Here is a 14,714-nt window from a genome sequence, read left to right on the forward strand (position 1 = left end):
GTTTACAGTGAGAAGATCTTCAAAGGCAGGACTTTATTATTAGGCGGTGTCCCCTGGGCGGCTCCTCTGTCCCTGTTGGCTTTTGTAATCCCAGTTCTAGAACAGTGGTTAGCACTTCCTAGAAGCCTGATGCTAGATTGCTTAATATTGGGTGAGGAGCATGTGGCTTCTAAATACAAGAAGAAGGGTGGGGCAGGGCCCCTGGAGGTGGAATTACAGGTACCTGCTTAGGGAGGTTGCGGGAGGCTCAGGTGAACTTGATGGGCAGAACACAGCTCATAGCCACAGGTGTGGCACGTGCACTGAATTGATCTGGATGATGGGGTGTATAACTGGAAGCATGTTTTATCTGTGCCACTGTCTCACTTTGAGATCCATTCTTTTACCTGCATGGAAGAGGGTGCTCACTGAGGACCAAGTCTCATGTTCCCAGGTGGGCAGAAGGCGTGAGGCTTAGAGAAGGTCACAGCTGAGGGGAATGCTGGAACCCAGCCAGCATCCTCGTGTCACAGATGGAGCCACTGGTCTGTGAAGGTGCATTGACAGCCTCAGGGTCACATGGCCAGTCATCCCCAAGTTGGTAGTAAAACCTAGGGTTTTTGCACCTTCCTAGAGGCCTATTTCTACCAACTTCCTTCTCCCGACTCCATTACATCTTGTTCCATTCACTCAAGGGATTGATAAGCTCCAAACCCAGACATTTCCCAGGCTTGTTGCCAAGCAACAAGGTTTCTGTTTGGGGCCCTGAAGGAAATAGCCTTTGTGCCTCTGTCCCCCATGCTGAGCTGGCCAAGGGCCTGTTCCTGAGCCACCCTCACCATCAACACATACTGACCGAAAGGAGCAGGAAAATCTGCAGCTGGCCGTATAACCCAGTCCACACTGCCCACAGACCGTCCTTTGTTTAACAGAGCGTGATTAAGACTATTCAGAGCACAGAGCCTGCCGCCGGAGGCTCTGCAAAGGCTTGTCCTAGATGTCCACCTATTCTGCTTACTTCTCCTTTTGTTTCTGACAGGAAAAAAAAGAGATAATGACCATGTCCCTGGCAAGGTTTTGCAGTAATACCTTAAGAGGGCTGGGCATCGTAGCTCATGCCTGTAATCCCAGAATGTTGGGAGGCCAAGGTGGGAGTATCACTTGAGGCCAGGGGTTTGATACAAATCTAGGCAACATCCCAAGACCTTATCTCTGCAAAAAATATTTTGAAGAAATTATCCAGGTGTGGTGGTGCACACCTGTAGTCCCAGCTACTCAGGGGGCCTAGGCAGAAGGATCACTTGCGCCCAGGAGTTCAAAGCTATAATGAGCCATTGTCACACTCCTGCACCCCAGCCTGGGTGACAGAGTGAGACTCTGTCTCTTAAAAAAAAAAAAAAAAAAAGAGTAGTTCATGATCAGAAGATAGAAGGAAGTGGTACTGGGTGAAGGGTGGGGTTGCCGTGACTTCTTAGCAACTGGAGGGAAGAAATTATCTCTAAAAATTATCTCTGAATGGTCCAAAGTTCCCCTTCCGCTTTCGCATTTACTGAGTTGGTGTTTGCTGTTTAAAGGTTGCTCTCTGGTAGCCCAAGGGTGGTGGGTATGTGGGCAGATAGATTGGAGTTGGGATAATGGGCCTTTGTGCCTTCCTCTGCATCCCAGGCCTGGATGGGGTCAGAAAGCCTGGCTACGTCTGGCCCCGTGGGAAGCAGGCCGCCGTGTCCAGGCTGCTGAGGAATGTGAAGCCTGTGTGGGGCGTGTGTGCGGTGTTTATCAGAGCGCCGGGAGGCTGCTCCGGCTGTTTGGGTCTCAGGCATGAGAACAAGCTCCCATCATGAGTGGCAGCGGCTGCTGCAGAGACCCGGAGGTGGCGTCTCGGGGCCAAGCCCTGGGCAGTATTGGAATGCTGGACGTTTCTCTAAGGCCATTTTCTGCAGGGTTTTGGTCATGTGTGGGGTATGTGGCGTGTGCATATGTGACTGTGGGTGTGGTGTGTGTAATGCAGGTGGTTATGTGTGTGAATGGTGTGTATGTTTCTGGTGTGTGGTATCTGTGATGTGTGTGAGGAGGGTGTGTGCATGTGGTTACCTGGTGTTTGGGGGATGTATGTGTTGTGTGTGCAGGGGGTGTATGTATGTGGTGTGTGTGTGTATGTGTGTGTGTGGTGTGGGTATTGGGGTGTGAATGGGGCAGGTGTTTTCGGGGTGGTTGTGGGTGTGTTATGATGTGTGTATGTGTGTGTGGTTATGTATGGAGTGTGTGCACATGTGGTGGTGTGTGGTGTCTGTGGGGGTGCGTTTGGTTGTAGCGCATGTGGTTATATGTGAGGCGCGTGTGGTGTGTGCCTGGTGTGTGTGGCACATGTGGTGGTGTGTGTCCCTCTCTCAGTCACGCCCTGCGCAGGCCCTGGGAGCCTGCAGCAGCCCAGCTTCTGCCCCTGTCCCTGCTGCGGGCTGCGTGGCCTGAGACCCCCTGTGGGCTGGGGAGGCAGCTAGGAGGAATGCGGGCTCTGTCTGTGAGAGCAGACAGTTCCGGGTGAGTGCAGTCCACTCAGCTGCCCTGTGTCCAGTGACTGATGCTGTCCTCTCCTCTCAGCAGGTGTATGTTAAAGGCAAAAGCCCCACGAGCCCCACTGAATTCTGTCTGTGGTTGTTTACCCCAGTGGCTCTCTCCCCCTCCGTTCCTGCGCAGCTTAGACCTGTGGGTCCCCTTCCTCTGGGCGCTGCGTCCTGCTTTGTTGACAGTCTGCCTGTCCCCTTCTCCTGCAGACTCTCAACATAGGCACCTATCAGGGTGAAAGGATGGAGAGTGAGGAGCCCCAGAGCCTCTGTGGTGCACAGAGTCCTTGAGAAGGAGCCCGATGATCCAGAGCTGCCGACTGTGCACCCTGCTGGGCTTCTGGAGAATTCTTTAGTGCATCAAAAGCCAGAGGAAGCTTAAAATGGTTAAAAATAAAGAAGTCTGTTCAATTGTATTTAATCTAGTGTTCCTCAGAATTTTTGTGTCACTCTTCACAATACTTTTGAGAAAAATACCCATAATACTTTTGGGAAAAATATTAATCTTTCCAGTTTATTCTGTATTTCAATGGGCTGACTTGGATTTAAATGAAAACAAAGGTTTATTTTTTAAACTTGTAAGGCAGTTTAGATTTTGGATTTAGATGTAGACAGATTTCGATTTAGAAGGTGACACAGGTGGTGTGGAGAGTCCCTTCCTCTCCACCCTTTGGCTTGTTTCCTCATTAATGTCTCGCGTGGGTGTGGCACATTGTCATGCAGTTAAGCATCCTTCTTCACTGAAGTACACACTTGATTCTGCTTTCCTTAGTTTGTACCCAATGCCCCCTTTCTAGTCCAGATCCAACATGACATTTGGGGGTCTTGTCTCCTTAGGTGCGGTAGAGTTCCTCTCTTTACCCCTGTCCCAGCTGTCCCCTGTGGAAGGAGGTCACTCGATGCAGCCCACACTGAGAGTGGGGCGAGAGGCTGCTGCAGCCCCGTGAGGAGGCGCGTCTACACAGGTTACGTGGAATTTTCCTGCATGAGAGATGCCCCCCCCCATTTATTTTTTATCAGTATAGGCTTCTGGATGATTATTTCACACTCTGGGTTATGATTCAGATTTATTTTCAGCTTCAGTCATTGGGAACTCTTTCAGCCGCTCCTAGATTGCTTTGATGTGCCCTGTCAGTGCGATGCGATAGTTTTGTTAGTTCTGAGCTCTTCCTTGCTCATCCTGCTCTAGTGCGAGCATCTGCAGCCGTTTGGTGAACTCTCGTCTCTATTGAGAACACGTGCGAGAAGCCAAGATCTGGCACTAGCTGTGCTCACTGCAAGCTAGAGGATCATTGCTTCTGTGCTGTCTCAGCTGATAAGGCCGGGGAATGCATGCGTGTAAACTAATTGGGGTGTGTACACAAATCCGTGTGTATTCTCTCCGTGTAGTCATCTGTGTCTTCATTAAGCTGAACCCGAGTTCACGCTGCTACCTGCAGATCCATTCCACTGCCTTAATTCTTACGGGTTCCACTCATTGCCAGACTCACTGCAGTCAGCACGCTCCCCCCAGCCACACAGGGAGGCTGCGTCACAGGTGGAATCTGTTGTCACAGTTTCATTCCATCCTGCAGTGATTTCTTTTTTTTGTTTTAATTTGCACTCATTAAGGTTCACTCTTTATGCCGGGAAGTTTTGTTTTATGGGCTTTTATCATGTCATGTATCTGCGATTCCAGCATCACACAGAATGGTTTGATTGCTCTTAAAATCCCCTGCCCTGCACCCGTTCAAGCTTCCTCTGCTCCTTAGCCCCATCCCAACCCCCAGGGAACCACTGATCTGTTTACTGACTATGATTTTACCTTTTTGAGAATTTCATAGTTGCCATTTTCTTAAAAAATTTTTTTTGTTTTACAGCAATTTCAGTTTCACAATAAAATTGAGAAGTACAGAATTCCCCTTACCACATGCACACAATTAAGCATTCATCTCCCACACCATGGTGGTGCATTTGTTACAACTAAGGAATATGCTTTGATTTGGCTTTCTCGCCCATGTAGTAGTCTGTTTGGGCTGTTTTATCAAAATACTACAAACTGGGTAGCTTAAAACAAAGAAATTTATTTTCCCACAATTCTGGAGCCTGGAAGTCCAAGGCCAGCATAGTTGGGTTCTGATGAGGGCTCTCTTCCTGGCTTGCAGGTGGCAGCCTTCTGGCTGTATCCTCACATGGCCTAGAAAGAGCATGAGATCTTTTTCTCACCCTTCTTTTTAGAGGACCAAGGTCCTATTGGATTAGGGTCCCATCCTTATGACTTTATTTAACCTTGATTCCCTCCTAAAGTTTCTGCTCCAGATATGGTCATATTGGGGGTTAAGGCTGCCATGTACAAATTTGGGGAAGAGGACAAAAATTCAGCACATTGTTTATTTAAAATTAGGGTTACCTCTGGTGTTCCATACTCTGTGGGATTTGACAGCTGTGTGATGACTCGTGACCACCATTACAGTGGCACACTGAATACTTGTGCTGCCCTAAATATCCTCTGCTCTAACTTTTTGCCTCTCCTCTCCCCAATTCTTAGAAACCACTGCTTTTTTAAAAATTGTTTGGTTTTACTATCTCTATAGTTTTGCCTTTTTCTGAATTTTATATAGTTTGAATCATACAGTGTGTAGACTTTTCAGGTTGGCTTTCTTCCTGTAGTGAATGAATAGAAGGTTCCTCTGCGCCTTTTCATGGCTCGATGGCTTGTTTATTTTCAGTACTGAATGATATTCCATTGTCTGGTTGTATCATAGCCAACGTACTCCTTCATCTCCTAAAGGATGTCTTAATGCTTCTGTGTTTCAGCAGCTGTGAGTAGAGATGCTATAGGCATCCAGTTGTGGGCTTCATGTGAATGCACATTTTTTCAAATTAGTAGGGAAAATACCTAAGTGCAATTGGTAGAAAAAGTTAAATTTCTCACATTGAGTTGTAGCCGTCATCTGCTCAGGAGAAGGTAACATCTACACACTTTCCTAAAGGATCATGAAATCATAAACTTGGAAAAGTCACCTGGTCCATAGTCATTCTCATATTTCTCCTGCTGACAGCTACAAGTTACAAAGATGTCACCTTCCCCAGCCGCTACCAAGCTGAGAGGGCTCGAGTTGGGCCAGGGAAGCTCAGAGACAGAAATGAAGTTGTTTTGTTGTGTTTGGTGTCTTGAAGAATCCAAAAGGGTCCATTATATTTTCTTGATCAAGATATGCAAAGGCTTAGGACAGTATGCCTTAGGGTCATGGAGGCTGCTGCTCACCAGCCCTGTGTGCTTGTGCGGGGACCTTCATCCTTTTTGTGCCCTGGTTCACTCATCTGTAAGACTCGAGTGACAGCAAACTATCCAAATCTCAGAGTCATTGTGCAGATGAGGAAGCAACATGTGAAAGTGATTAACACAATGTCCAGGGCACATTAAGCAGGCTCGCTCTCTCTCTCCCTACACACACACACACACACACACACACACGCGCGTACATACATATGTATATACGTTATATGTATGTATAATGTGTGTATACATATATACAGTGCTGGTCACATACGTGTGTGTGTATATGCATGCATGTATAGATATACACAAACATATTACACACATATGTGAACAGCACTGTACACAAGGTTAGGACACACAGCATTGACACTTGTATAGCGAGTTGCCAAGTTGGGGACAAACTAACACATATGGTAGACGTCAGAAGCCATCTTACCCAGAAGAAATGAAAGTGCGTGTATGGGGTCTGGCCCAGGGCCTGCAGACACAGGTCTCTGAGTTTCAGTATTGCTGAGTGGCTATGTGTTCAGTGGAATGGAGCCCACACAGACTTTGAAGTCAGATGGACTTGGATGGGAATGTTGTCTAGTGGAAGGGGACAAACCAGTGGTTCTTAAACTTCGTTGTGAATCAGAATCCCCTGAAAGGCTCGTGAAAACATAAGTTGATGTGCCTTCCCAACCCCTTGCCTAAGTTTCTCATCTAGGAGATCTGGGCTGGAGCCCAACACATTATGACACATGTCAGCAGGTTCTCAGGGGGAGCTGCTTCTATTCCAGGGGACGCACCTGGAGAGCCACTGAAGGTCACATACGTGGGAGACTCCATGGAGCACAGAGGCTGAAGCTGGGTGTGGAGGGCTGGTAGGATTTGGAGAAGTCCTGAGGGAGGGGAAGGGACTTAGAATGGAGAAGGAACAGTGTGACCCAGATGACTACAGGAAGGCAGGGCCTTGCTGGGGGAAGTCAGAGAGGAAGAGGTGTGTGATGGCTTTTCGCAACTTCCTCCCTTCCCTTTCCCTCCTCCCCTCCTATCCCCTCCGCTGCAGGAGTAAAGGTAGGAAGAAGAGGGTCCCCTAGAGCCTGGGCTGGAATGGTGCATCTGACCTTCTGTTCCTGGGCTGTCCTCTTCACGGCCAGCTTGCTCTTGCTCTTTTGGCTCTTTCTTGTCCTTACCGTACCCTCCCGTGACAATGCACAGACCTCAGCACAACTTCAGTCTTGCTTAATAAGTAACTCGGCATGCGAACATTTTGAATTGCTTAAATTGAATAATACTTATGATTGACCAGATGTTCTTAAAGTGGTTTGTTGTTTCATGTGACTTGACATTCACATCAGGAAAACAAAGACTGTTTTTTCTTTCATTGTGTGTTGTGATTCTCTTAGCAAATTCCGATGGCAAGTTTGCAGCTGTTTAATGCTTGCAAAATCATATTAGGCCATCCTGTGTTCGGGGAATCTCCCTGATGAGTTTAGACAATATAGTCTTCTTTTGTTTTTTAAATACATCCTGTTGTCACCACTTGAACTATGATTTTGAGCACAGTTCAGAGACCATGTGGTCTAGAAGGTAAAGAGTACTGACGTGGGGCAAGAAAGGAGAATTTGACCTGCTCAAGTTTAATGCGGGGAGCTGAGGGGAAGTGGGAGGTGAGGGCTCTCGCTGACCTGTGCCTGGGGCAGGGAGAATTCACCCTCACTGGGGAGCAGAAAGAAATCAGGTCCAAGAAGAAAGGAAGCCAGGCAGGTCAGGCCCTATAGGCTGTAAACAGGAAAAGGAGCCCAGCTCCCAAGCTGAGAAGAGAGAATAGTAAGTAGTCTTGAGAACAAGCCAGAAGCTTAGGCGGTGATTTTCAACCGGTGTGCCATGAGAGGATCTGCGATGTGCCGAAAAATTTCTAAAGAGTTAATTAATAATTCTTTCAATAAATAATTCATTTAATTTAATAATTTAATTAATTTAGTAATAATTAAATTTAATAATAATTTAATTTAATCATTCATTAAATTATTTTTAAGGACGTTCAAAGCATAGTCAGTATATATCTTTTAGGCTTTTTTGTTTGTTTGTTTTGATCAGATAATTTAAGTGTGCCAGGGAAGTTCAGCTATAGGTTCAAGAGTGCTGTGAGATAAAGTTTGAGAAACACTGACTTAGGGCCTTAGTCTTAGGTGGGATAGAGAACAGAAGTGGTTTGTGGGACAGGAGAATGTTCGCATAATGTTTCCCTGATCAGGATGTAAGGAGGGGTGATGAGGGGTGGAGGCTCAGGGACCCTCTGTGGTTCTGCTCAGCATGTCATTCTGCCGTGACGCAATGCATTCTGGGATGATACCTAGTTTTGCCTACCTATTGCATAGATAATAATTAAGTAGGAAACTTTAGGTGATTTTAGTGTTTGCTTCTTCCAAAGATTTTAGCCATTGGATTGAATTTCCTAAAAGACTAATTTTATTATATTACTTTTGTAGGCAACAAATTTTCTTCTTCCTTTTGTCTGCATGGGTTAATGTCCAAGCTTGTTAACCTAATATATAATAATTATTTCCACTTAAGAAGCTCGTAATATCTTCCAGGGACTTTAAATATATTACCTCTTACTCTTCGCAAGTCTACACAAGAGGTGATAGTATATGGGTTTTACAGAGGGGAAGAAAAAACAAGAATTCATAAAGTTAAGTAGTCCCTCAAGAGTCACATAAGCAGGAGCACAAAAAGAATTTGAAGTCAGTTCTGCCTGATTCCAAAGTGTGAGCTCTGCCCTGTGACGTCTGCTACAGTGCCCCAAGGAACCTCAGCCCTGTGTTTCCAACATAGTCAGTGACAACCTATCCCAAATCTCCAGGCCAGAGAAGCCAGTTACAGCCACTCCGCCTTGGGGACATTTCCAACCCTTGAGTGATTTCCTAAGCCCACCCAAGCTTCAGTGCTTCTGGTTAAGTTTCGTATCCTTTTGGGGACTAGCTAACATTCTTAAACAATTATCACTTTTACTGTGATGCAAAGAGATGCTACTTGAAAAATAAATGATTGAGGATTAAAACAGTAGAAAATACAGAGAAATATAAAGGAAATAAATCATACCCCATAAGCTCAGGATCTTGAAAACCCTCATAGATCTTCAAAATAATAAATTCAAGGTATAGAGAGATGTTCCGTGTGAAATGACCTCAGGGGGATGGGAAGCTTCACATTCCCAGAGATCTAGGTGACACCCCAAATGATCTAATGTGTGGCCCCACCAGCTTCACGTCAAGTTACGGTGCTTGCTAAAATCAGCTTGAAAGCTCCAGCTAGTCCCCAAATCACTTGAATTGGTATCAGTGTCCTTTTGTCACAATGGGAAATGCAGTTATTCCAGACTAAGTAACTGACAGGTGCTGACCGCCCTGCGAGAACCCTGTCTGTCCTGCTGCCTGCCTGCGTGTGGGCCACCTGTCCCAGTGTCCAGCACAGGTTCCGGGCTACCTCCATGGCCCCTCAGGTGCCTGAGCCCTGCTGTCCGGGGCCCCTACTCCATCTGCCATGTGCCTGCCTCTCCTGTTCCCCATCCTGTGTCTTGTCTGCTGGCTGGTTTTCAGGATTGTGCAGACTCTACCTCCTGGGTCACCCATGTCGTCTCCTTCCTGGGATGCTCTGCATGGAATTCAGCCAGTGTCTTGTCCTAACTAAATATTGCTCAGTGACACCCACTGAGCTATGACTGTAAAACTTGAGAAAAGGACATAAATTTAAAAGTCTCGATAGCCCCTTGACCCTTAAGGGTCACCTGCACAAGTGACACTAAGATCCAGCACCTCACTGCAGAACCTGGGGCACCATCAGGTGCTTTCTCACGGAGGGATAATCTGAGGGAAACACCGCGGGGCGGGGGGAAAGGGTTTTACTGAGTACCTGCTGTGTGTGCAGGCCCTTCATACGGTCTCTCTTTAACCTTCCAATGCCACAGGAGATGGGACTGTTCACCTGTTGTATAGATTGCAGTAGAGGCTGGTCATGGTTAAGTCTCTGAGCTGGTTGTGGGTAGAGGGAGTTGGGAATGTGGCTCTGACTGTCACAGCCAAGCACGAGACTGCTCTGCCATCCATCCGGGGGATAGCACGAGGCCGTGTCCTCCTCTTCTTCGTGATCTGCCTCCTTTTCACTGTGGGATGTGTGACCTCCCCTCCAAACTCAGGCCTCTTCTCTCTCACCAAGCCCTTCTGCTCTGACTCTTTGCCCTGGGCCCATCCTCGTGTTTGCCAAGTGTCCGTGACATTGCAGAACAGCTAAATCCGAGCATCACTCTTGTAACAAAAGCTTCTCTCTCGTGGTTGCTGAGGTTTGCCCTCCTGGGCCTGGTTGGCAGGTGTCTTACTAAATGAACATCTGTGGGGAGGGGGTAAAGTTGGGGAGGGGTGTGCCCTTTGCCCGGAGGGTTGGCATCCAGGTTGCCATTGGAATAGGGAACAGACCACACACAGACCCAATCCAGGGAGCCAGGGTTTACACTTAGCAGGGATGCAAATGAGCTCATCTAAAACCTCTGGTCTATCAACAGCCAGTTGGCCACTGCCCTGGGCCCCCACTATAGCAGAGGGACATGACCCCTGCATGGTCTGGTGGAGGCTGGTGGCGGGGAGGTCTGATGATGCCGTCTGCACTTCTCTCGTTTCAGACTGTTCTGCGATGACCACAGCACGGTACCGGCCCACCTGGGACCTAGCCCTTGACCCCCTGGTGTCTTGCAAGCTGTGTCTGGGGGAGTACCCCGTGGAGCAGATGACGACCATCTCCCAGTGCCAGTGTGTCTTCTGTACCCTGGTCAGTCTTGTCTGGATGAGACGCATGTTTAAAATAATTGCAGGAACAGGTTTTTGCTTTCACTCTAAGAGACACAGAGGAAACCTCTGGATGAACTTCTGCCTGGTGAGGGAGCCCCTTTGTCCAGGTCTGCTTATGGTTCTCAGAAGAGTCTGCGGGTCAGACAGGCGCCCCAGGCAGATTTCCATTACGGCCGCGGTTCTCAACCTGTGGGTCGTGACCCACGGGAACTGTATTAAAAGGCCACAGCATTAGGAAGGTTGAGAACCACTGCATTACGGTAACCGTGCTGCCAAAGCAGTCCCTGTGACAGCATTTTACAAGGGAGTAACACAGTTTAGAACACTTCTCATTGCACCGTGTTTTAAATTGGATATAATGATCACATGCCCGGGACTGTGACAGTGCCAACCGAGTGGCTGTGTATAGCTGAAGGAGTCACTCAGGAGTGCCATCTTTCACTGGTTTAGTGCTAAACTGGAAGGTAGCCATCTTGAGATCACATATAAACTTTTTAAAGATGTCACAAACATTTTGGGGGGACTTAATGACCATGGGGCCTTCTAACTCAAGAAGTTAGGGATTTGAGTTGAACTCAAGCCCCAAATTCTGTCCATCAGAAAAGAAAAATGAGTATGTGAGTTTTACTTTTAGTTTATCTACTGAATTTTACTTGATTTTTTTCTTCTAGAAGCAGAAAGTAGGATGTTAGTTGCCAAGGGTTGTGAGGCCTGGGAGCAGAGGTGATAGGGTGCAGGGTTTGTGTAAAACAGGAGGAGTGAGTCTGGAGGCCTCAGATATAGCACGATTACGCGAGTTAAGAACACTGTGCACTTAAAATTTTCTATAAGGATGGATCTTAAGTGTTCTCTTTACATACACGCAGAATGGTAAATATGTGAGGTGACAATTAATTAGCTTAATTGTGGTCACCATTTCACAGGGCATATAAACGTCAAAACATGACCTCATTCACCTTAGATATTGTCAGTTTTGAGTTTGAGAAAGACTGTGTTATGGTCCATTATTTCACTTCCAAGAAACACAGTGGACAGCGTCCTTTCACCCTGCTCAGCTTATCCGTGTTGCCTGGTGGGCTTCGTTTGTTTCCGTCCACACAGATTTTACATTTCTTGATTTTTTTGTGTATCTCAAAACTTTTGTACTGACCCATGACCCATATATGCCTTAATTAAGCTGAAAAATAAAATGCCACATTTATCATTAACCAAGGACAGAAAAGAAGAAAAAGACTCAAACTATAAAAAGGAAAAAGTTTACCTGTGCATTTGGCTGCTGTTCTGTGTGGACAGTGTGGGCAGCCTGCCTGTGAATTTCCCAAGTGCCTTGATTAAAGTCTGTCACTCAAACCATCTTTCTCCCCCACACACTAGGCACCCTTCTCCTCCTTGCTGGTGTTTTCCAGGCTCTATTCTATATGTGCTACACGATCTTTTGGGGATTTAGGCACGGTGAATATTGTTATCTTCATGTTATAGACCAGGGAACTGAGCTTTGCAAACCTTTATGTCTAAGTCTTCTGTTTTCTTGTTCATGGTAAACTTGGACTTTCTTAAGGGCAGATGAGCTTCCGGCTCCTTCTCTATTCCCCAAGCACCCAATTTAGTGCAGAACTTGGAAGAGCTATTCAGTAAAGGCTCCAGGGCTGAAGGGAAGTGAATTTATCTCCACACTGGGGTTGACATCCCAGAGATGTGCCTCATTAAAGGCCCAGTGTCAACCTGGAGAAAAGGACATTTGCTTTTGACATTTTTCTGTGATGAGAAGGGCCTCCATCCAGTTAACACAGCTCATGGGGCTCCTTGTCATTGCCAGATGAGCTAGGAGGGCCCAGCCTGTGGACAGATTACAGAGCTAGCTGGGGCAGATTTGCCCCCTCTTGCCTGGAGGTATGAATAGATGTCCCTCTGCTGAAGGTGGCCTGGGGTGGGTGGCATGTGCTGCGTCGGCAGCCACCTGTAGCCACCTGCAGCCATCTGTAGCCACCTGCCTGCTATAGGCTTCCTGGCTTGGATTCTTCCCCTGGAAATGCTCCCTTCTTCCTGGCCTTTTTGCGATGGCTTTCATTTTTGTCATCTTTATTGTTTTGGTTTCTGTTTTTAGAGAATTATAATAAAAACAAATATGCTCCATAGGTGTGGACCCTCTAATTACCCTCCCTCCTAAGGTGCATCTTAGAAGGGTACAGGTGAAACTTAATAAATGTAGAATCTAAATGTCTGAACACAATAACTAAGAAAATGCCGTGAAGGCTATGTTAACCAGTTCGATGAAAATATTTCAAACTGCATATAAAACTAGCACGTTGTACCACATGATTGCATTATTGTACACAGCTATGATTTAATAAAAAAACGACAACAACAAAAAATATGCAACTTTTAATTCAGACCAAAAGCGTAATTTAAGCCGAGGGATGTGAAAGGAAGAAGCTAGCACTGTTTTCTTAAACAGAGGGTGCTAGGAATGCCAAGACATAGGGAGACAGTGCGATTGTTTTGTCCATAACTATTTATTAAAAATTAGATGTTGCAAACAGTTCAGCTTCAGTCTGTAGCTCACTGTGGTGTGGAGAGAAGGAAGCACCTGTGTACCAGCAGACTGTGACAGGAGGAGGTGTGTAGTGGCTGTGGTCCCCTGTCACATGCCCCCCTCTGTGTAGGCTCCAGGTCACCTCAAGCTGCAGAGAGGGGCCCTGGGGCCTGTGGCCAGCGGAGCCACACTGTCTTGTTCCTGGGGATGGACACAGGCAGGTAGAAGGTAGTGCTAGATGGAAGGGAGGCTTTCTTAGAAAAGAAATGTCACTGCAGAATTCCACTTAAGTGCTGAAGTACCTGCATCTCAGGGAAGAAGGGGCTGGAGCAAACCATGGCAGTTGGAGTCCAGTGTCCCTGCACTGAGTGGCCAGCTGTTTCTGACCTCAGCAGCCTCATTTACCCCTCCTATGTGATGGAGGCAGACGTAATTGACGGGAAAGTTCAGGACTCTCCTCTGAAGTCTGGGAGATTGAAAGGCGAGAGACCAGTGAACAGGGCTGCCTCTGCTAAGCAGAGGGCCTCATCCTGGTCTTGACTCCCAGAGGCAGAAAAGGCAGCCCTAGAGGGCAGGGTGACTTGGGGTGCCGGGGGTGAGTTCCAGGGCTGAGAAAGCACCAGAGAGTGGGGTCTCCAGCTGCATGAGCGCCCTGCACAAGTGTTCCCTGTGTGTGCAGAGCAGCCTTCTGACCTGCGGTGTCCTCAGACAGCACCCGGCCGCCCAGAGTCTCTGCTGACATGACTCACGCATCGCAGAGCATTTTCCATTTTTATCTCTGGCTTTTAGGGTCTTGCTAAAACTTAATCTTTTTCACAAGTGAGGACAGAGTCACCTTTGTTGGTAGCCCATGTGCTACCAGACAGATGCCTTGCTGTGTCATCTCTTCATAGAAACCTGTGGAATATGTGACTCGGGCAGAACTCACTGTCTCATGAAAGGGCTGAAGCAGCTCAGAAGGATCCATATGGCCCAGTGGCCCAGTCTTGGACATTTGGGGCTGAGGTACCTGACTCCAGGGTGCATGATCCTTATATTAAATTTACCTACCCATTTTTTATAGCTGTAGTGTTTGTTGATGAGCTGAAATGCAGTAGGAGCTTCACGTGCCCTCCTGTACACACACACATTCTCAATGGCACCGTCCCTTTAATCAGAAGAATTTTCTCCTCTGATCCCCAGGAAATCTCGCTGCCCCATCCCAGGCTGAAACATCAGTCGCACAGTTCCTGTCCTTAGGCAGGTACAAGGAGGGCCTGGGGGAGAGGTCAGGGTAGCAGAGGGCTGCCCTCAGAGCCCGTGTGTGCTTTAGTTACAACTTTTCAAACCTAGTATGTATTGTTCTTTATCCAGAGTGTGAAAAGCAGTGGACATGGTGGATGAGGGCTCTGTACGCAGGATGAATGACAGACCACAGCGCCACAGCCGCGCTGCAGGTGCTGCTGGGCAGGGACTCCACTTTCCACCAGGACCTGTGTGTTGGACAGGGCAGAGGGAGTGGGAAAGCCCTGACTGGCCTCAGAGGAGGGCTAGGACCAGCTGCTCTCTGCAGG

General features: G+C 47.4%; 1 protein-coding gene across 8 annotated transcripts in view; it reads left to right on the forward strand.

The window, feature by feature from the left end:
* The window catches only part of RNF144A (ring finger protein 144A), a 105,885-nt gene that overhangs the window by 56,030 nt on the left and 35,141 nt on the right, over positions 1-14,714 (forward strand). For 6 of the 8 annotated variants that reach the window (XM_053588405.1, XM_053588404.1, XM_053588403.1 and 3 more), the window contains one exon: positions 10,463-10,608. The exons of 1 other annotated variant lie outside the window; for it this stretch is intronic. In XM_053588405.1, coding sequence (XP_053444380.1) covers positions 10,474-10,608 — 135 coding nt within the window. In that variant the 5' untranslated portion in view covers positions 10,463-10,473. Of the gene's footprint in view, positions 1-2,416; positions 2,518-10,462; positions 10,609-14,714 lie in introns of those variants that run through there. One more of the 8 variants, XM_053588410.1, reaches the window with a different exon arrangement.

This window comes from Nycticebus coucang, chromosome 4 (assembly GCF_027406575.1).
Source record: "Nycticebus coucang isolate mNycCou1 chromosome 4, mNycCou1.pri, whole genome shotgun sequence".
In the NCBI taxonomy this organism is placed as follows: domain Eukaryota; kingdom Metazoa; phylum Chordata; class Mammalia; order Primates; family Lorisidae; genus Nycticebus; species Nycticebus coucang.